Consider the following 23,216-nt stretch of genomic DNA (forward strand, 5'->3'; position numbering starts at 1 on the left):
CTTGTCTAATTAAACAAACATGAAAGAGATACCTAGTGTTTACAATGTAGTTCAGGTGGGTAGCTGCGTCAGCATGCGTAGGCTGCAAAGGAACAAGTAATAGGTTTATTCCATGCTGAAAAAAAGAAGAAAGAGAACACAACGTTTCGGCCGTGGAGCCTTCTTCAGGTGTGAGAGAGACAGGGCAGTAGGCAAAGGTAAAGTAGCGGGAGAACAAAGGTTGGGAGGAGGAGTGAGAGGCGGGAGCAGGGGACAGAAAGAGAGGCCAATCAAGAGGTGTGAAGTCAGAATGGGTGCAGAGAGGTGTGAAATGAAACTTCCAATGAATGGAGAAAATTTAAAAGAACAGTAATCTGTCGTTAAGGGGAGGGAGAATGTGTGATCCTAACTGCAGAATAATTTTAGTTTAGTGTTTACAATGTTGACTGGATGAACGTTTCAGAGGCACGCTTCCGAGCGCTTTGGTAGCCGATGGAGTCTGCCGGGTTTCAAACAGAAATGTTCCCAGACTGATTCCAGGCCATAACAGTCGCAAATCTTGTATGCAATGATGGAAATGATGCCACATATTTTTAGTTATTAAAAATCCAGTTTACTCTTGTCAAAAAAGATTTAACAGCACTTTCAAATAATTATATACAGGATTATAAACAGGCTTGGTCACTAAGGTTTCGAATGGGTCTTCAAATACATGGGTCAGGTCAGCACCATGGTGGACGAAGGACAAGGAGCTCTTACTAGTGGCTGATACAAATTAAAAACTCTATCTTGTCAGTCTCAGTTGACCCTTGACCCTTCTCATTTCCCTGGCTGCCTAATCTGTACACATGAACAGTTTGAACAGTTAGAATTCCATGAAAACACAAAAAAAGGGCTCACATCAGCTCTGGAGATTATGTTTTGGAAAGTGACATTTTATTAAAGCTTAGTACATATATACACAGGTAATTTCAATAAGAAAAATATCAGTATAACTAGGTTCATTTCTCTTGACATTGACAGTCATCTCCAGTCAGCCCGGCCCTGAGCATATCAAGAACACCCATTAGAAAGCTCACAAAGGTCGATAAACACTTTTAAACATTGAGCACAGACTTCCATATATATATATAAATGTCCGTTTCACCAGTAGAATGTCAATAAAATGTAAGCTTTGGTTTAGCGAGGCTTGTTTCCTTCCTGTGCAGTTTTTTCTACTGTCTATGCTAACTGACTTGGTGGCCTGGCCTTCAGTGTGCAGTACTATGGCTTCACTTTCATTCAATACGTGAAAAAGCAAACCAAAAGAAAAGTGATAAACTGATACCGGGGGAACTTTATTGCACAAAGGAGAGGGGGAGTATTGAACAAGTTGACCAGCCATGCTTTTGAAGCCAACACCCAGATTCCATGTAAGTGAAATAGTCTTCTCTTTTTTATAACTTTTCTTATGTTCTTGGTAGTCTATGAGATACCATGATTTACTTTAAACAGCCTTTATAATGGTACTGTACTGTCATACAGTATAGAAAATCAGCTGTACAGAGACTCTGCTGGAAATCATGGAGACAAGTCAGTTAGCACAGTGAATTTTCAGGAGGAAAGCTTCTGTTAACATTTCAGTTTCTCGTGATCCAGTCAGAGATTAACTTTCCGATTTTAAAGTATTCAATGTTTAAACTTTAAAAATGTTCCATCATATGACAAAATGTTGCAAACAACCGTCAAATGTACAGTCAGTGCTACTTCTTCGCAAAAAAATATGTTTTGGAGTAGTCTGTTATTTTAACAGATTGTGCTTTGTACAATCTCGAAAAACTGCTAATCCCACTGGAACAGTCTTGGAAACCTGTCACACAAAAAAAACAATAAAGTGCAGCTGAAGAAAATAAAATAAACAATGAACACTAACTACCCAATACAAAGTCAAGTTGCCAAACGGACTTCAGATTATCTTGAAAGTTTACTCACTTACGATATTGCCAATTCTAATGTTGCTCCTTTAATATACAATATTCATTTTTAATTATTTTCTTCTCACCTTGAAAATTATATCTTCTTGCATTAGATTCAAATACTGTATTCTCAGGACATCACACGACATTGCCCATGTACAGAAGTGGAAACATATCCCCCATTTGACATATTGCCATTATCTTAAGTCTTCAAGTACAGTATCTTACTCTTCACAAGAGTGTTCTTAATATTTGTTTTGGTTTTAAGATGTTGCTGTTGCTGTGTAACGTCTGGAGGTGCACTAATTGATTTTCTGTAACTGTAGTTGAACAACTTCACCAGGTTACATTTCAGAAAACAAATCTAAGAAAGACTGAGAAGAAAATTAAATCTCTCATCGCGAAAAACAAACGTTTCAGGCAGGAAGGGCTCGTTGGCGGCATCTAGTGGAGCCATTGTGTCAAGACAACAAGCACTGTGGCCAAAGCCAGGGCGAGGAGCGAGGACAGGCTGGTCCGCAGGGCGGGGGCCGAGGAAGGCGGGTTGTCTGCGGGGGAAGGAACGAGAAATAATTACTATTTAAACACCGAAACTGGAAGGGTAACACAGTCGGGTCCGAGAGTAAAACGAGCGTAAAACCTTCTGTAGATTCTTGTACGAACTAGAGTCTGAGAGACAGACCACGTGACAAGGCGGCGGCGGCACCGGAGCTCGACTCCTCGCGCGCACTGCGAAGTTTCCCGCTTGAATTACTGACCACCGTAAGAACCCGTCAGAAAACCTTCCCACTGTAATTTCTGATTGTTGTCAGGTGAGACGAATAAACCTGAAGGAGTTAGCTTCGGGAATCTCCAATAATTATGTTAATCGATATAACAGTTTCATTAGTTAAAGGTTAATGTGTTTTACATGTAGGGGGGTGGAAGTGTAGGGATGAGAAACACAAACGTCGTTAGTTAGCGGTGTAAGACTGTCGGGTTAATAATACAGACGTTTGTTAAATGTGAGTTTAAATAAAATGGAATGGAATTATAAACTTGTTAATTATGATATAATACTGTATTATGTTATTGTATGTTTGAAAAATGTTAAACTGACAAGGCAACGTGTACAGTATCGTTGGTTCCCCCACTACCTATTGGGGTACTGTTTTTTTGGGCCACCAGTGGAAATCATGTGGAAACCTTTTGTATTGTTCTCTCTTTCTCTGAAATTCAAATTTCAAATAAGAGATCCCAGCCCTACCACCAGACCACAGGCTTATCGATCTGTGCAAGACGTCACAACTGACAGGAGCTCGATGACTCGAGAGGTAGAGACTTGGCAGGAAGTCGCCCAGTGGGTTTATGGGGGATGTAGTTCGCATGTGCAGTCCAGCGTCTCAGAGTCAACGTGACCAATAGCAGCCAGTTATTCTGCACCCGGTTCTCTACAATATATTCATACCCATGTGCCCCGACAGAAAGCATATACTAACAGCTATGTCCTGCTATTGGAAACAACTAGGACAGGGTTACACTTACTTGAGGATATAATAGAATTTACATCTATTGGCATGATGACCTCAGAGTTAGCTATTGCGTCCTTCATGGTGTTGACAATATCAGTTGCAGAAGGAGAAGTATTTTGGAATACCAGGTCCATGTCGGTCACAATTGATCCCCGACTGAAGAAAGAAAAAATAATAGAGAAATTCAAACTCAGCTACTGTATGTAAAATTCTTCTGAATCAATAGGAAACACTTACTAACAGACACAGGTGGAAACTACAGGGAAGTGCATTTAAATCCGAGATCAGGAAGCATGTCTTTACACAAATGGTGGCGGAAGTATGGAACAGGTGAACTAACCATGTTATTGAAGCCAATACCTTGGCTTCCTTCACTTAGTGGCTGGGTGAGATCTTCCAGCCTGGACAGTACTTTTTTGGGAAGATTTGTGTGAATCTGTTTTATATTAGTAATAACTTTCTATGTTCTTAAATGTAACACAATTTTTCCTGTCTTTACAGTGTTAAAGCTGTACTGAGCACTGTGCTATGTGACTCCGTGTGTCAGAGCTGTACTGAGCACTTCTCTGTGTGATCCAGTTTGTTAGAGCTTAACTGTGTTGGGGTTGATACTGTCCTCTGTATTTTAGAATGCATTGATAGACATCACTGTTGGGCTTTTCTAGTAAATACTGAGACTGTGGTAACAACGTCAGTACCCTGATCTCTAAAGAGTCTCTAAAGCTTTGGGAAAAGCAGAATTGATACCGAGTTCTCCTTAAACACAGCTCAGCTTACCTGAACTTTCTCACTCTGGAATGAAGGAATGTGGTATATTTTTTCCTGTAAACCTTATTCACCTGCAAAAGAATAGAAAAGGCTTAAATCTGCAACTTATACTTTTAGTCGCAGTTGAAATAGCAAAATTAAGAGAGTTTTCCCAGTAGAACAGGTTTTCTAAACTTTTTATCTCACTCAGTTTTGGGATACAATTCATGAACGGTACGATGTACAGTATTCAGTGTTAAGACTAATAAGGATCAGCTGGTAAATTGTGTTTCTTTTTGTAAAAGAATTCCAAAAGGGTGACTTTAAAGGCAGCATCATCCATTCATCCATGCATCCATTCGCTAACTGCTTTACATAATACAAGGAGCTGGAGCCTATCACAGGAAGCAAGAGATGCAAGCCAGGATATACCCAGCACTGGACGCCAGTTCATCGCACGAACATGCACACACTCACACAAAACCCAGTTTTCTCTGAAGCCAGTTAACCTACTAGTGTGTCTTGGGAGCAAACTGAAGCACCCGGGCAAAACCCTCAGAACACGGAGAGGTCATACAAACAAACTCTCAAAGATATCCAGTATATATATACTGTCACACACAAATCCCATTACTTTTCACATTCCAACCCACACATCCTTCTCCCACCCCATCTCCAGCTGTGCAGTTCCCCCCTTATCTAGCTCCTCATACTGCATGGGAATCCAGTTCTCCTCATCCGATAGCCAGTGGACTGAACCTCAGCCAAGCACGACTAATACTTGGGTGGCATTATTCCTCATGAACTCACCTGATCAGTAACTCCACTCGCAAAGTTCTGGAAAACTGAAGAGTTGGTATCTGCAAGACTTGCAATAAAGGTTTGCATTATGCTGAAGCGAAGAGGAGCAGTTACTTCTACCACCACAGTGGTGCTTGGAGGTGTTGTTGATGTTGTAGAAGAAGTTGTTGCAGTAGATGCAGCTGTGCTTGTGGAACCAGTAGCTGTGCTTGCAGGTGATGAAGGGGTGGTTGTAGGAGACACAGTTGTTGCAGGAGCTGTAGTTGTGGATGTCGTATTGTCTACTTTAGTAAGAAAGAACATATTATTTACAAGTGATATAATTAAGCTGTTTCATAGGCAGATAATGTAGAAAATTGTGTTGGATTTTCTTGTGTTCTTAAAGTTGAACTACAGGGAAGTGCACTAAAAACATATAACATGAGGAAATCCTTTACACAAGTGGTGGTGGTGGGGGGGTGAATTATGACCAAATGGCCTTCCCTTGCCTGTAAGCTTTGTTATGTTTTTCATGCTCAACACAGCTGATTCACATCAGGGCAGTGTGGATGAAAACACATGGAATATAGATGAGCTATAATGCTCATAAAAGTGGGCAAATGCACACCTTTATTTATTCATTTGTAGATTTCTATCCCCTATGATGCTTTTCCACACTTTACTGCTTTCTTGTGTCTCGTTCCAAATAAACATTCATAATGAAGGTTCGACTGCAAAGCTGAATTTCTGTGTCATGTGTTGGGCACGAAGATGATGTCATAAAGCCTTGCTTACCTGGGACTGTAATGGTGTCGGACTGTATCGTCAGGTTGAGAGCTGAATCATTCAAAGCTGTCTTCAGAGTGTTAACAATCTCAGACGCACTGGGCACAGAGGTCTGGTTCGTGAACTCCAGGTCCATGTCAGTAATGACTGATCCTCGCCTGAGGAAAGGAAGTGAATAGCAATGAAGGAGGTTTCTTGCAAATCTTTGCAGTCTCTTAGTCTCTTCACTCTCACACTTAGTCTCCACATCCAGAGACCAGCTCCAGGTGTGAGTGCAGATCTGACAGGGTGATTTTGTACTGTGGGCTGAACAGTCTCTCACTCCTATGCTGTGGCAGCGAGTCTAAACTGACAGTGAGGGACAAGCCTGCAGTGTTTATACAGGTACTGCTCTCCACCAGACTGTAATTTCAGCTTTTAAAACAGAACTTTATCTGTATTAAGACTGAGCTCAACTCTTACCTGAATCTTCTCACTCTGGAGCGACGGAATGTGTTAGGAAATTTTCTCTTGTAAACGGTATCCACCTGCAAGGAAACAAACAGCCTGAGACCTCAAGCTCACTCTTGCAGAATCACTTTTATCATTTTTCCTGTTCAGCTGTGCTCTCTGTTCCTGCCTAGCAGAAATACTGACACTTGCTGTCCCTTGCTAATATTTTCATTGGAAGAGAGAAAGCATGTACAAAGACAGGTCTTCGCCACAAACTCACACCAGAAAAAGTGAGCTTTGTGCACTAGTGTAAGGATATAATTTCACTTTCAGGTCACTGCATGTAAAAAACCTTTGAAGACCACATTTCTAAACCTTTGATATGAACTTTTAAGAGTTCATCACAGTTTTACACATTTATTCTTTTTCTTCTCCTTAACTCTGGGAAAATTCAGACTGACTGAGTTGGAAGACATATACAGTACAGATGTTGTTGAAGTACGAAAGTTACAAAACGTGAACTAGTCGCCCCATTTAGTTCAATAAGATAAGTTAGTGTACTGCTACTTTCTGGGAGAGTCAGAACATAAGGACATCTGGATGATTTCAACACTGATGTCAAAACACTGCAGCTGCAGCCCATTCTAGTACTTGAGTTGTGCTTCTGTTCAAGTTTGTGATCCCAGTTTGATACATACCCAAAACATACCCAGTCATTTTAGTGTGTTAACACATTTGCAGTCAATCTGTAATGTAATGATTTATTTAGCGTGAGCTTCACACTCACCTGGGTAGTAATAGTATTTGCCAAAGTTATAAAAGCATTAGAGTTGGGGTTCTCAAGGTCAGGAGTAAAAGTCTGATTCAAACTGAACTGCAGGGGAACAGTTGCTGGTGCTGGTGAAGTTGTTGCGCTGGTCGCAGTAGAAATTGTGCTTGCGGGACCAGTAGTTGTGTTTGCAGGACCAGTAGTTGTGCTTGCAGGTGATGGAGCTGTGCTTGCAGGTGATGAAGGGGTGGTTGTAGGAGACACGGTTGTTGGAGATGCTGTAGTTGTGGATATTGTATTGTCTAGATGAGGAAGAAAGAATATATTTATATTGTTAACAAGTGATATAATTAAGTTGTTTCATAAGCTGGTAATGTTGGAAATCTTGTTGGATTTTCTTGCGTTCTTATAGTTCAACTACAGGGAAGTGCACTAAAAACATATAACATGAGGAAATCTTTTACACAAAGTGTGTGTGTTTGGGGGGGAATTATGGAAGATTCTGGGCAGCCATGTTGTTGAGGCCAATACCCTGGCTTCCTTCAAGAAGCATCTGGATGAGATCCTGGGACCAATAAATTACTAACCACCAAACAGGCTGAATGGGCAAACGGCCTTCCCTTGCCTGTAAGCTTTGTTATGTTTTTAATGCTCAACGCAGCTGATTCACATTAGGGCAGTGTGGATGAAAACACATGGAATATAGATGATGTATAATGGTCATAAAGGTAGGCAAATACTCACCTTTATTCATGTTTTAATTCTATTCATATGATTATTTTCCACACTTTGATGCTTTGTTCTTTCTTGTTCCAAAAAACATTCATAATGAAGGTTCGACTGCAAAGCTGAATTTCTGTGTCATGTGTTGGGCACGAAGATGATGTCATAAAGCCTTGCTTACCTGGGACTGTAATGGTGTCAGACTGTATCGTCAGGTTGAGAGCTGAATCATTCAAAGCTGTCTTCAGAGTGTTAACAATCTCAGACGCACTGGGCACAGAGGTCTGGTTCGTGAACTCCAGGTCCATGTCAGTAATGACTGATCCTCGCCTGAGGAAAGGAAATGAATAGCAATGAAGGAGGTTTCTTGCAAATCTTTGCAGTCTCTTAGTCTCTTCACTCTCACACTTAGTCTCCACATCCAGAGACCAGCTCCAGGTGTGAGTGCAGATCTGACAGGGTGATTTTGTACTGTGGGCTGAACAGTCTCTCACTCCTATGCTGTGGCAGCGAGTCTAAACTGACAGTGAGGGACAAGCCTGCAGTGTTTATACAGGTACTGCTCTCCACCAGACTGTAATTTCAGCTTTTAAAACAGAACTTTATCTGTATTAAGACTGAGCTCAACTCTTACCTGAATCTTCTCACTCTGGAGCGACGGAATGTGTTAGGAAATTTTCTCTTGTAAACGGTATCCACCTGCAAGGAAACAAACAGCCTGAGACCTCAAGCTCACTCTTGCAGAATCACTTTTATCATTTTTCCTGTTCAGCTGTGCTCTCTGTTCCTGCCTAGCAGAAATACTGACACTTGCTGTCCCTTGCTAATATTTTCATTGGAAGAGAGAAAGCATGTACAAAGACAGGTCTTCATCACAAACTCACACCAGAAACAGTGAGATTTGTGCATTAGTTTAGGAATATATTTGCACTTTTAATTCACTGCGTGTAAAAACCTTTGATGTCCTCATTTTTAAACTTTTCATATGAGCTTGTAACAGTTCATCACAGTTTTACACATTTATTCTTTTTCTTCATCTTAACTCTGGGAATATTCAGACTGGCTGATTTGGAAGACATATACAGTACAGATGTTGTTGATGTACGAAAGCACCATTAAATTCAATAAGATAAATCTCTTCAGCAGCCAGTGCAGGTCATGGAGAAAGATCCTATCATGGTCATTAAGGTGATAAGGAGTCTTGAATACCTGATTGCTCTAGCTGTGTTTTATAGACTATCGCAGTTTAAGCCGCAGTGCTCATAACAGATACCCCCTTACAGAACTGGGCTACCCGGGGTCAATTATAGTATTGTGATGAAGGATACAACAGCAGTGTCTGCATTTGGACTTGAATACAGGTGTATCTGTTCCAGAGCAGTAACACCCTCACCAACATTCAATTATAACCAACGCACAAATCTAACAGATGAGAAACAAACATCTGTAGATCATGTTCTGCTACTTCTGGGAGAGTCAGAACATAAGGACATCTGGATGATTTCAATACTAATGTCAAAACTCTGCAGTTCCAGTCCATTCTAGTACCTGAGTTGTGCTTCTTTTCAAGTATGTGATCCTAGTTTAATACACAACCAATATAAGGTGCAGTTATTATAATGTTTTAACGCATTTGCAAGTAATCTGTAATGCAATTATTTATTTTGTCCACTTTCACACACACTCACCTGGGTAGTAATAGTATTTGCCAAAGTTGAAAAAGCATTAGAGTTGGGGTTCTCAAGTTCAGGAATAAAAGTCTGATTCAAACTGAACTGCAGGGGAGCAGTTGCTGGTGCTGGTGAAGTTGAAGTGCTGGTCGTTGTAGAAATTGTTGTGTTTAATAGAGACGCAGTTGTATTTGCATGAGATGCAGTTGTGTTGACAGGAGGTGCAACTGGGTTCACAGGTGTAGTTGTGTTCGCAGGAGGTGCAGTTAGGTTCACAGGAGGTGCAGTTGTATTCGCAGGAGGTGCAGTTGTATTCGCAGGAGGTGCAGTTGTATTCGCAGGAGGTGCAGTTGGGTTCATAGGTGTAGTTGTGTTCCCAGGAGGTGCAGTTGTATTCGCAGGAGGTGCAGTTGTGTTCCCAGGAAGTGCAGTTGGGTTCATAGGTGTAGTTGTGTTCGCAGGAGGTGCAGTTGTATTCACAGGAGGTGCAGTTAGGTTCACAAGTGCAGTTGTGTTCAAAGGAGGTGCAGTTGTGTTCGCAGGAGGTGCAGTTACGTTCACATGTGCAGCTGTGTTCGCAGGAGGTGCAGTTAGGTTCACAGGAGGTGCAGTTGTATTCGCAGGAGGTGCAGTTAGGTTCACAAGTGCAGTTGTGTTCAAAGGAGGTGCAGTTGTGTTCGCAGGAGGTGCAGTTAGGTTCACATGTGCAGCTGTGTTCGCAGGAGGTGCAGTTAGGTTCACAGGAGGTGCAGTTGTATTCGCAGGAGGTGCAGTTAGGTTCACAAGTGCAGTTGTGTTCAAAGGAGGTGCAGTTGTGTTCGCAGGAGGTGCAGTTGGGTTCACATGTGCAGCTGTGTTCGCAGGAGGTGCAGTTGTGTTCAAAGGAGGTGCAGTTGTATTCGCAGGAGGTGCAGTTAGGTTCACAAGTGCAGTTGTGTTCAAAGGAGGTGCAGTTGTGTTTGCAGGAGGTGCAGTTAGGTTCACATGTGCAGCTGTGTTCGCAGGAGGTGCAGTTAGGTTCACATGTGCAGTTGTGTTCGCAGGAGGTGCAGTTAGGTTCACAAGTGCAGTTAGGTTCACAAGTGCAGTTGTGTTCAAAGGAGGTGCAGTTGAGTTCGCAGGAGGTGCAGTTAGGTTCACAGGTGCAGTTGTTATTGCAGGAGGTGCAGTTGTGCTCACAGGAGATGCAGTTGTTAAAGTATCAGCTGTAAGAGTGAAATTTTATTTTTAAAGATAAAGGTCTGAGAAAAATGTCATAAAATACTTTCAATGGATTTGAATGGGGATTAAAAATAACTTCTCAGTGACAGAGGCTGTATAGCTGAGATGTAGTGTTTTTTTTATATCTTTCAGGGTATAATCACTGTGATGTAGTGAGAAAAAAATATAATATTTAATAAGAAAAATTGTAGCATTAAACATCCTAGATTGAAATGAAATAATCTCAGCAGGTTTTCACAAAACATTTCTTACTGACAGAAGCTACTGTATACAGCTGAAATTGTGTTTTTTCTTCTATTTTTTAGTGTGAAACTGGAGTAATCTAGTAGAAAATAAATTATTATATAATAAGTAGTTTATGTGGGTATCTGCGTCAGCATGCGTAGGGTGCTTAAACAAGTAAAGGTTTATTCCATGCTGAAAAAAAAAGAAAGGAAACACAATGTTTAATCACACCCGAAGAAGGCTCCACAGATGAAAAGTGGTGTTTCCTTTCTTCTCTTTTCAGCATGGAATAAACCTTTTACTTGTTCCTATTATATAATAATATCTGATACAAAAAATCTTAGCAATTAAGGAAAACATCATAGATTGGAAATATGTTTACGGGTTTGGTAAAGAACAGATCACTTCATCAGTACTGCAAGTGCACAAAGTGTTGGGGTTTTGCAAAAAGTGTAGATACAGTACTATCTAATAGAAACAATTTATAGGTTTTAGCTATGCTGAAAAGAGACGAAAAGAAACACAATGTTTCGGCTGTGAAGCCCTCTTCGGGTGTCAAGTGTCGATACTGTATAATGCTGAGGAAGTGTCTGATAATTCATGAACAGAGCACTTGAGCAGTCCAACGGTCTACTGGAAGAATGTTCTCTGGACAGACTAGTAAAAACTTGACATTATTCTTTGAAAAGCGTTTAGTTTAGTAGAGAAAACCAAACAGTGCCTTCCAACAGAAGAACCTCATCCCGACTGACAAGCATGGTGGAGGGAGAAACATGGTTTGGGGCTGCTTTGCCATCTCGTCATTGACGGAACCGTGAATTCAGAGGTGGATCAGCAAACTGAGGAGCACAGAGCCTTTGCTTGTAACCATTTTTGTGTGGACTGTTAATTATGTGTTGTTAGCCTGTGCTTATCTTGGTGGGGTACTGCAGAAGCGATCTGCCTCTGGACTTATGGCACCCTGGCACTCTACGCCAGGGATGGGAATCTGTCGACACTGAGCGGCTCTGTGTCAATGTGATGTCTACAAGACTAGAGCGAGGCTTTTAAGTGTTGAAGACATAGTCCTAGAGATCTTCTGTGTGTGCCCGTGAAGTTGGCATCAGCTGTTGTATTTCATACCCTTGGATATAAGAAACACCAGTGCTTTTGACTGGGATTTGCTTGTGAATTTTCCCAGTCACTAAGTACAGAGCATGACTGAAATAAGGTCTTTGGCGCCCTCATGCGGTTGAAGGTGGGACTATGAGCCACTTTCACTGCCACACAGCTGTGACCCACATGCCCTGTTTCAGCTGTACAGGTTAAAGGTTAATATTTTCTGGGGTGCTCATAAGAGCATAAAAATGTTATGCTTTTTCTGTTGGGACAGCTCATGTATTGCATAGAACATGACATTCTTATTTAGTGAGTAAATATAAGTTTGTTTTCAGTTTCACATTCAAAAGCTGAATATCTATTGAACCCAAAATCCCACTCAGTCACTCTAGTTTGTGCAGGTGCTTCCCAGCACTGAAGACAACTGCTAGTTCTGTCTTTATTACCTGAAGCCACAATTGTAGAGGTGTTGACAGGGAGAGAAAAGCCAGAAGTGTTTGCTGCAGCCTTCAGAGTGTTGGTGACTTCACTGGTGTTTGGAACAACTGTCAGATTGTTAAAGATCAAGGTAGAATCGACGATCACTGACCCGCTCCTGAAATTGATGCAGGGAAGAAAAAGGCATTTTGTGAGAACTTCAGAGAGATCTAGCTGCCCATCTAAGAGATTACTGTGCTCTGGAAATTAGCTTGACATTCAGAGTCCCATTTTCCTAACATCCCTTACCTGAAATCTGTGATTTCTGTACGATTGAAGGCATCTCCAAACTTATTCCTGTACACAGTGTCCAGCTGCAAAACACGAGACAGAAAGACATATTGAGGCTTCCAGGCTGTATTGAAAAGCTGAAGTAACACAGCTCTTCCAGGGTCTGGACAGTCACCACACCTGGATCCCACTGGGCACCTTGGGATCTCCGCTACCAGTCTCCAAAGGTGTCCTAGGCCCCCTGTCCTGGGGCCATACATCTGATCTCTCATCTGCCTGGCATCACATTTAACTCTCTCACAGTGAGCAAGCCTCCCTTCTGAAACTCCTTTTCTTTACAGTTTCTTGTCTCCTGCTTTCTGAAAATATACTAGTTTCCCTTTTTTACCATTCTGATGCTGTACTATGACGCTGTCATTTCAGGATTTGTGCTTTGTATCATATTTTTACCCTACTGTTTGTCTCTGTGCTCCTCTGTTCTTTTACCATGATTTTACTGTGCTTTGTTTGATTAATCTTTCACAACAACAAGTTTCAAATCCCCATTAACTTAATTAGTTAATTACCTGTGTGGTTATGTTCTTTGCCAAGCTTTGAAAAGCTTCAGATGTCTTATTTTTTAGGTCCTCATTAAAATCTTGATTCAGACTGAACTGAAGAACAACTATTGGTCTGGGTGAAGCAGGTGTAGAAGGTATTGTAACTGGTGCTGCCGGTGTCACTCCAGAAGGCACTGAGCTTGAGATGGGAGGAGGAGGACTTGAGTTTGCAGGAGGTGAAGGTGAGTTTTCTGGTGTACCGGTTGAGTTTATGTGTGGCGAAGTTGCATTGTCTGGTGTACCAGGTGTGCTTACATGTGGCGGAGGTGTGTTTTCTGACGTACCAGGTGTGTTTCCGTATGGAGGAGTTGTGTTTTCTGGTGTACTGGTTGTGTTAACGTGTGGTGAAGTGTTTTCTGGTGTACCAGTTGTGTTTACATGTGGTGAAGTTGTGTTTTCTGGTGTACCAGGTGTGTTTACTTGTGGTGAAGTTGCATTGTCTGGTGTACTGGTTGTGTTTACATGTGGCGGAGGTGTGTTTTCTGGTGTACCAGTTGTGTTAACATGTGGTGAAGTTGTGTTTTCTGGTGTACGAGGTGTGTTTCCGTATGGAGGAGTTGTGTTTTCTGGTGTACCAGTTGTGTTTGCATGTGGTGAAGTTGTGTTTTCTGGTGTACGAGGTGTGTTTCCATATGGAGGAGTTGTGTTTTGTGGTGTACTGGTTGTGTTTACATTTGGTGAAGTGTTTTCTGGTGTACCAGTTGTGTTTACATGTGGTGAAGTTGTGTTTTCTGGTGTACCAGGTGTGTTTCCATATGGAGGAGTTGTGTTTTGTGGTGTACTGGTTGTGTTTACATGTGGTGAAGTGTTTTCTGGTGTACCAGTTGTGTTTACATGTGGTGAAGTTGTGTTTTCTGGTGTACCAGGTGTGTTTCCGTATGGAGGAGTTGTGTTTTCTGGTGTACTGGTTGTGTTTATGTGTGGTGAAGTGTTTTCTGGTGTACCAGTTGTGTTTACATGTGGTGAAGTTGTGTTTTCTGGTGTACCAGGTGTGTTTCCATATGGAGGAGTTGTGTTTTCTGGTGTACTGGTTGTGTTTATGTGTGGTGAAGTGTTTTCTGGTGTACCAGTTGTGTTTACATGTGGTGAAGTTGTGTTTTCTGGTGTACCAGGTGTGTTTCCATATGGAGGAGTTGTGTTTTTTGGTGTACTGGTTGTGTTTACGTGTGGTGAAGTGTTTTCTGGTGTACCCGTTGTGTTTACTTGGGGTGAAGTTGTGTTTTCTGGTGTACCAGGTGTGTTTCCATATGGAGAAGTTGTGTTTTCTGGTGTACTGGTTGTGTTCACGTGTGGTGAAGTGTTTTCTGGTGTACCCGTTGTGTTTACTTGGGGTGAAGTTGCATTTTCTGAAGCAGCAGTTGAGTTTCCAGCTGGGAAAGTTGTGCTTTCTGCAGCTGCAACTGAATATGCAGTTTGGGGAGTTGAGCTTTGTGGAGCTGGAGTCGAGTTCACTGCTGGGCCACGTGTGCTTTCTGCAGCTTCAGTTGAGTTTCCACTTGTGAATGTTCCTGTTAGGTCTCCAGCCAAAGTTGAGTTTACGCTTAGTGATTCAGTTGTGCTTGACGTTTCATCTGAATCTAATAGAAAATAATGCAAATATTGGTGAACAGGGAAGGTTTTCAAACAGACATTCATAATAATGAAATTTAAGCTTAGAGTTTGTCATGATTTGAATGCTTAGTAAGGAACTCACCAACACCACCTGTAAGAAACAGGAAGAGAAGGATGGTTCCCCCTTTCATCATTAGAGATTGACAGTCAAGTAGGTTGAGTCCAGTCTGAGGAAGAGAGCACAGGAAAAGAGTATGTGAGATCTGTAGCCCACAGTTAACCTCAGCGCACATTTATCTGTAGTCTTCCCAAAAGAATCCTTAAAAAGCGGCCTTCGTGATGCAAGCAACAAGACACATTTAAATCCGATGTCTGTATAAATTGAAAAGCACTCTTAAAGCGGACAACTGCATGTTGCGGTGGTCTTGTCACATCGTTTGACAGCATCACTGGTGTTGTTAAGCTGTTCAGCAATGAAGTGTTTCTTTAAAGGATGTAAAAAGGTAAACAGTTCTAATTGTACTGGGTGGACTGATTGACCGTTTGAACAAAAAGTTACGAAATGTAGAAATCAGATGTGAAGAAGACATAAAACTATATCGAACAACAACATTGTTTCTCTCTAACTGCAAGATTGGTGTCGAATTTCCTGGGTTTTTTGAAGAAATACCTGGATGAGACCCTACAGTCCGGACAGGAGATACTATGTTACCCAAAAAGTGGTGGGAGTGTGGAACAAGCTAACGCATTGTGTTTAACCTGTCTGACTTTCTTTCACAAAATAGCTGAGTAGGATTCTCTTAACTATCAAACGATCGGATGGACAGGATGATTATATAACCTTATGATAATCTTATAACCTTATGTCAAGGGTAAGATAATGTCAAGGGTAAAATAAGAATTATTTACTCTTACATAGCTCTTTTCTGGACACTCCACTCGAAGCGCTTTTGCAAGTGATGGGAACTCCCCTCCACCTCCACCAATGAGCAGCCAGACTGCGCCAGTCCGCTTACCACACACCAGCTCTCAGTGGGGAGGAAAACAGTGTGATGAAGCCAGTTCACAGTTGGGGACTATTAGTGGTAAAACACGGGGGGAAATTTGACTTCGTTTTTATGTCTCATCCGAAGGACAGCGCCCTTTTACAGTATAGCGTCCCCATAACTATTCAGGAGCTTTAGCACCCACATAGACAGCAGGGTGAGCACCCCCTGCTGGCCCCACTAACACCTCTTCCAGTAGCAACCTTGGCTTTCCCAGGAGGTCTCCTATCCAGGTACAGACCAGGCTCACACCTGCTGAGCTTCAGTGGGCTGCCAGCTGTGAGTTACAGGGTGAGACAGCTGCGGGCAATTTTTAACCAATTTGTCCAGTAAAGAGTCGCGGGCGAGCAAGCACCTCCTCTTGTAAGTAACTGTTATTATTTAATCCTCAAGGCATTAGTGACAGGTTTGCTTAGTGACAGGTTTAACATCAATTTTCTCATAATGTCGAAGTTCCTCCGAGAGGAGAAAACCCCGAAGTATTCTGGTTTCCTTTATTAAGTTTTCTTACGGGTGTTCAAACATGACACACGTAACCGGTTCTGATCCAGTTCTCGGCGGTTATTTGGGAAGTGCAGTACGTACCTCGCAGTTAAAAGCATGGGAATAGATGCTTAAGAAAGATTAATTAAGAGGCTGAGATGTCAGGTGATCATCTGCCTAAATACTTCACATAACATTCTGAGCAAAGGAATATATATCCGGATTCTCCGTTTATTTAGTGCTGAAGCGCATTGCTGCCACCAGGGACAGAAATCAGATTTTTCTCGTAATTACAACATGGCAGATGATCTCGTAATGAATCCCCCAATGACAGCACCTACAGTAGAAGCTACCGAGAGCTCAGCTGGAACCGGGGGTTCAGTGTTCTTGACAAAGTGCAGCCCTGCACGGGCGAAATTTCCTCTGGAGGTTATTCATCAAGACATATTACAGTTTGTACCTCATGTGAACACAATTCTAACCACGAGAACACACACATATCCCTGAAACAAGAACGAGTGTGCCCTGGAATCGATTCTACTGCTTAAAACAGAAAGTCAGCTAATGGTAACATACAATACATATGACCATCCTTGCACTGGCTTCCGGTCAAATGCCGCGTAGACTTTAAAATCCTCATGCTCACCTATAAGGCTTTACATGGCTTGGCACCTCAATACCTGTCTGAACTTTTATCGCCCTACTCCCCACCTCGCAACCTCCGCTCTTCAAATTCTGCTCTCCTTACTGTCCCCCAAGCCCGTCTACATTGTATGGGCGACAGGGCCTTCTCCTGCTATGCCCCCAAGCTCTGGAACTCTCTGCCCAAGGATATTAGAGAGTCACCTTCTCTAAACTCCTTCAAATCCAGACTCAAATCCTTCGTCTTCAGAAAAGCCTTTAATTAACTGGTTCCATTCTTCACCCCTCTGCTCTTCTTAGTACCACCATCCACGGTCTCCTCTATTGTTATTGTTGTATTGTTGTAATTATAATTGTCTCCTATCTTGTGAAATCTTCTTATTTATTGTTGTAGTCTTCTTATTTATTGTTATTGTCATCCTGTAAAGCGCTTTGAGAAGCCACCTTTAAAGGCGCTATATAAAATAAAGTTTTTATTATTATTATTATTGGCTATCGTTGGACTATTGCGTGATAACATAAATTACGCGAGAATGTACTATTTGATAATTACGAGATCATGTAATAGTAAACATTAGAATTCCCAAAACAAATGGCTTAAATTCATATTCAATAATTCATTATACTTATACAGCGCTTTTCTACACACTCCACTCAAAGCGCTTTACAGGTAATGGGGACTCCCCTCCACCACCACCAACCTTATAATATAATTCCTAAAGGATTTCGCAGGAACACCCATAGTGCGGCAGTACACTCACCACACACCAGCTCTCAGTGCGGAGGTGGACAGAGTGATGAAGCCACTTCAGAGATGGAGATAATTAGGAGGTCATGATTGGTAAAGGCCAGGACACGGGGGTAGCACCCCTACTCTTTTCGAGAGTTTTTTTTTAATAACCACAGAGAGTCAGGACCTCGGTTTTAAACTTTTACAGTATAGCGTCCCCCTCACTATACCGGGGCATTCGGATCCACACAGATCGCGGGTTGAGCGCCCTCTGCTGGTCCCACTAACACCTCTTCCAGCAGCAACCTTAGTTTTTCCCAGGAGATCGCCCTTCAGGTACTGACCAAACTCACACCTGCTGAGCTTCAGAAAGTTACCAGATATGAGGTGCAGGGTGACATGGCTGCTGGTAATTACTAACTGGCTATTACGAGACTTGTTTCGTAATTTCGACATGTATCGACATTTGTTTTTGATGGCAGCAATGCGCTTTTGTACATTTAGCAATACACCCCTGTTGGAATTTCTAATTCAATGTGTGCTACCTGTATTACAATTCAAGCTGGTCAGCGGTAGGCATGACTGATTGAATCAGTAAACTTTCACATAACCAGTTACCCTTAGTTCTGATCACGTATCTATAAAAAGTGCGTACGAACAGAGGCTTAATCCAATTCCGCTTTATATAATTTGTCATCGCATTGTCAAACTAAACAATTGACTTTCAAATAAATGTTTCGAACGAACACTGCTATATTTCCAAATGTTGTTTCCAAATGAAAACATACTTTAAAAGATCTTTATCATTACCTTTGTAGCCTACGCATGCTGACGCAGCTACCCACCCAAACTACTTCAGCCTACTGTACTTCTGCTGTGACCCACTATGCCTTCCTCTAAATCTTTTTCCAGATCTCTTCGTCGTTCCTCCTCCTCCTCCCTGGGCTGCTTCCCTCCCTCTCTCACCAAACCAGCATCCCGTCTCTTCCCAGCGATCTGTTCCACGACCATGCTTTCTCACCACCTCCTATTCCTTCATGTCGTCGTTATAATATCATTCCTAAAGGAGTTCGCCGGAAAATGTAACACTTTTGTCTTTGACTCTGACACCACGCAGAGAAACACTCAGAGACTTCTACAGCAATTTTCGCGGAAACAAAGTCTTTCTACCATTTTGTCCCTCAAACAACAGATTACCCTTTCTGACAGCAACATCAAAGAGGCTAAGGCATTTGTACGGCTAACAGGTCCACATCCTCTTCCCTTTATAACTAGCCTCACCAGATCGCTCAACTCCCAACTTTACCAGTTCTTCACTTCAGAGAAGGGTAAGAAACTCAATCATCTTCTACAGAAAAAAAAACATCAACATCCCTCCCACCTCCACCAGTCCTAACCTTGTCGTTACTATACCCTCAGACCTTTCCCTGTCACAGGACGAGCGATCTCTTCTCAGCAAAGGCCTCAAGTTGTGTCTCAGTCCCCAAGAAGCTGGACATCCCCCAAACCCAAGTCGACCTCAACCGCTTTTACCGCAGGATTCGTCTCAGAGCACATTTTGCTGATGACCCTATCTCCCAGGCAGCTGACAACAACCCGGTTACAGATGCGAGTTCTCCATCATTCGGGGTTCGTGGTCTTGTGGTCGAAATCTCTACAGATCCCTGCGATCTTCATCACTTTCTCTTAACCTGCTGCCATCGTTTCCTTGTGCTCACTGTAGTTATAGAGTTCTGTCAAGGAAGCGACACACTCCATCACCCAGCAGGTTTCCAGACCGCGTGGCGTCTCTTTTTTAGGGGGTTTCGAGACTGGGGGGTGGGGATAGGTTTGTGTCGATGTACTGTGTGCGCCTGACTTCTGTCGAGGAGATAATTAAAATTGAAAGATAATACCTCCTTAAATAGTTTTTAATTAAATTGCTCTTGAATTGATTGGAATTGTATTTTGCATAACGTAGAGACCGCTGCGCATTTCTCTTCATATTAAAGAATTCTGTTGGTGGTAAATTTAACAGCTGGGGGTTTGCATTTTTGTATTTTACCCGTGTATTTTTAAAAACAACACTTTAAAGGAATCACGTCCGGACTCAGAACTGCGGCGTTACCGATCCAAACTGTCCGAGTCCTTAGGAGCGCCGATTGTGGAAACGGACGTGCAAATATTTTTAAAAACGAATAATCCTATCTGAAGACAAGGCAGCGAAACGTAAAACAATTAAATAACCGGAAAAAATCAAACCGACCGATATTCCCTTGTTACGTTAACACCTGTGTTTTTCTCACCTGTAGTTAATTGAATGTTAATTGCAAAGACTGTCTTCCGCCTGTTTTGGCAGGGCTTGTTAAGTATTTTGATTGTGAATAATCAGGTTTTGACAGAGGGTAAAAGAGGATACATATTTTTATTGATTATTTTTTATTTCGGCACGGTGGATCTATTTACCAAAGCTGAGGCGCAACTCTATAAAAGTCTTGTAAAACTCGGTTCCCATCATTAATTAGGCCAGCTTTAACCCTTTTATTAAAATCCCCAGGAACAAACAGCACTTGATATTGAGTCACACCTTTTCCTGCAGAAACAACAGTGACAAGAAATATATTATCATAAAATAAATGGAATTATCGAAGTCATAAATAAAAATCGTACGGGAAAAAGCAGGATTAAAGTCGGTGACCTAGAGCTTTTGGTTAAATTTAAACCCTAAAACCGTTCCAGTGTAATGTGATAAAAAAACAGCATCACTTGAAAATAGTTGTGACTTTAATTCTGTCAATTTTTGTCTTCATTGCCCTTAGATAAAAATCACAAACAGCTCCTCTCAAAATTCGTTTTTACGAATTAGTCGATTAATTGTACGAAGGCTTTAAGATTGATTTTTTAAAAGCAATTTGAAGTTATTTTAGGGTAATAGGGTTTCGTGCTATTCTTGCTCTCCGTGCTCAGTGTTAAAAAAGCTCAGTCCAGTGAGATATACCAAAGTTTTTTAAATAAAAAAGCACGGGATCACTTGTGAAAAAAAGGCTACATAATCGTAATGTACACAGCAAGATTCGTTTCAGAAGGGTACAAATTAAGAGTACCACCGTGTAATGTTACTGCCAATCCAGCATCTCGCCACACCGACTTTCTTCTGTTCTTTTCAAAAATGCTGAACATTTCCATATTTGTATTAATAAGTAATTACTTCCATAACTGAATCACTGCATGAAAAAAACATTGTTAAAGCCATAAGAGCTCGTATTACCATAAAATATGTATACATATAAACCACCCCATTTTAAAATAGAAATACCCAAAGCGTTTAAAATCTCAAATCTGTATTTTGCTTCAAATGAAATTGAAATGCCCTTAAACTCGTGAAGCCACATTGCAATACGTATAGTACCCAGAGGAGGTTTTGCGTTTACCTGAATATCGAAATCTTAAATGATGAGAAAAAAACAGACCGTCTCCCGGGTCTCCCTTGGGCGCAGGTCCGAGTCGCTCCGAGCACGTTAGTATTCCAGCAGCCGAGGAGCTGTTAGACGCCGGGAGGAATAGACTTATTTATTTATGACACCCGTCCCCGCACAGACCACGTCCCCAGGAGCGAAGGTGGGACGAAGTTTTGCCGAGAAACAGGAAAGATTGCTTTTCTTCCCTCCCCAGATGAATTTCTAAACGGGGAACTTTGCGTTAATGACGCCGGCCAAAAACAATCCATCCTTTCCGGAAAAACGAGTCATCAATCGTCGCCTGAGCTGCTGGGTTTCACCAGATTCCTATGAGTCCAGCAGCGCTCCATTTAGATCCCAGAATCCTTCAGTCTTTGAAACAGATACACGTTTTAGCAGATCTTCATATTCCTGCAGTTTATGGTTTGTTCCCCGTGTACAGTGTACTGTATATGCGGTATACAGCCAATGTACTGTATTAAGGTGTCGAGACGTTAAGCCATTCCAAAAAATGAACTCGTGAAGTCAAAAACATCTTTAAAACGGAACCCTAGTGACCCAACAGGATTTTCTCTTTATACATGACAAAGAGAGTAGCCCCCTGAGCCACGATACTTCTACCACACGATACTGTTGATTTTGTTGTGATATTGTGTTGGTTTTACCACAGGCTGTTTTTTCCCTATTCCGTAATGATCTTAGTGCGCTTAGTCATTAAACAGTTCGTAGATTTGTGTGCGGCGCCCGGAGCGGTGTCCCGGTTTCATGGCAGAACAGGGGTGAGTTTCCCGAAAGCATCGTAGCGCTAAGAACATCGTAAACTCGCTCTTAAGATCGATCGTTAATTTACGAGTGTTTCCCAAAACCTGTCGTAACTAAAGTAGAACGTTAAATCCTTCGTAATCTACGTGCTCCCCGACCCACTCGTTAATCACTAAGTGCTTCTTAAACTGGCTACCTCTTGCGCCAACCTTAGCGACAGAGATCGCCAGACAGAGCCCCTGGACAGGACACCAGTCAATCGCAGGGCAAGAGCCAGCCAGTCATACACATGGGGACAATTTGGAGGCCACAGTACGGGCTGGGGGGGGGATATTTGGCCCAGACACGGCTTCACCGCGACCCTCACCGGCAAAAGCGGAAGTGAAAATGGACGGATTAAGATCACTTTATAAGCAGTATACAATTTCTTGCATTAGGAAATTAGGATTAATCACATCATAACTTGTCTACGATTAGCACCCCTACAGTTCAATAAAGCTTAATCAATGAAATACTAGTTGAGAATAAAAGAATCAAAGTTCTTACCGCCGGTTCGACCAAGTTAGAAGAAAACCAGAAGTTTGAAAATGTTACATTTTTGACATTGTTAACAAAGGGGAAAAAACTAAGACCCTGACGACACTTTCTGTGGTCTAACCGGGCGCAGATAGGAAAAGAGGTGGTAGCAAGACGACAAAGAAAAACGCAGTGAGACAACAGTACATGAGGTTTTTAAAAAGAGTACTGATCATTTAAATCAGTATTTACTTAAAACGAACAGAAACAGAACAATCTCAGTGTGATGAGTGAGTTTGCCTCTTACTTCTGCAATGTGTAATATTTGGAGTTATGGATGTGAGTTGCAGTCTCATGTTCGACTCTACATCCGATCTGTGACTTTGATTACTTTGTTTCTGTGGAAACGTACAGTACGACGAAAATCCGGTTTCGCACAGATTGGTGGTCGCAAACGGGAGAAAAACAGTTTTCTTTGATACTACTGGGTATTCGTTTTTGGTGCTGCACCGAAACCCTGTCAACTGCAGTTCGTTAAAAGCTGTTTGTAAGGAAGAGTTTGTAAGGGTGTTTTGTTTTTCACATTTTTTCTTGTTCTTTTTTCTCTCGTGGTTGCAGAAAATTCGAAGCGATCTGTCTACCTGTAACACGCCATCTTCTCTCATCGTGGGAGTTTTTGAGATTTGCCGGATGGCGAAATGGCAAACATTTTTATCTCCAAACGAGATAGAAGAGCAGATGGAAGAAGATATTTCATCCGACACCTTCGAGATACCTCCTGGCTCTAGCAGCGCAAATACAGGAATTTATTGAGAGAGTGAATTTGAAGATGGCGTTTTAGAAGAT

The 23,216-nt window shown here is 41.9% G+C and overlaps 1 protein-coding gene and 1 long non-coding RNA gene across 5 annotated transcripts in view; one reads left to right on the forward strand and one right to left on the reverse strand.

The window, feature by feature from the left end:
* Positions 1 to 893: 893 nt before the first annotated feature.
* LOC148656763 (uncharacterized) lies at positions 894 to 21,233 on the reverse strand. 4 transcript variants are annotated; one of them, XM_088642597.1, is made up of 15 exons: positions 21,066 to 21,233; positions 14,897 to 14,981; positions 13,171 to 14,780; positions 12,623 to 12,687; positions 12,343 to 12,491; positions 9,371 to 10,557; positions 8,317 to 8,381; positions 7,864 to 8,012; positions 6,978 to 7,261; positions 6,221 to 6,285; positions 5,768 to 5,916; positions 5,003 to 5,277; positions 4,223 to 4,284; positions 3,459 to 3,601; positions 894 to 2,482 (listed from the first exon to the last, which is right to left on the reverse strand). In XM_088642597.1, the coding sequence occupies exons 2-15, from the start codon at positions 14,946 to 14,948 to the stop codon at positions 2,379 to 2,381; spliced, it is 4,359 nt and encodes a 1,452-aa protein (XP_088498723.1). In that variant the 5' UTR covers positions 14,949 to 14,981; positions 21,066 to 21,233; the 3' UTR covers positions 894 to 2,378. The 4 variants fall into 4 exon arrangements, with proteins under 4 accessions (XP_088498723.1, XP_088498724.1, XP_088498726.1 ...); XM_088642598.1 differs by having other exon boundaries at positions 21,105 to 21,225; XM_088642600.1 differs by lacking the exons at positions 5,768 to 5,916; positions 6,221 to 6,285; positions 6,978 to 7,261 and having other exon boundaries at positions 5,003 to 5,274; positions 21,066 to 21,225.
* The window catches only part of LOC148656764 (uncharacterized), a 37,463-nt gene continuing 21,303 nt past the window's right edge, over positions 7,057 to 23,216 (forward strand). Inside the window, exon 1 of the long non-coding RNA XR_015940815.1 lies at positions 7,057 to 7,195. This is a non-coding gene — a long non-coding RNA (uncharacterized LOC148656764). The remainder of the gene's footprint in view (positions 7,196 to 23,216) is intronic.

The sequence above is a fragment of the Lepisosteus platostomus genome, chromosome 8 (assembly GCF_059453375.1).
Source record: "Lepisosteus platostomus isolate fLepPlt1 chromosome 8, fLepPlt1.hap1, whole genome shotgun sequence".
NCBI classification, from domain to species: domain Eukaryota; kingdom Metazoa; phylum Chordata; class Actinopteri; order Semionotiformes; family Lepisosteidae; genus Lepisosteus; species Lepisosteus platostomus.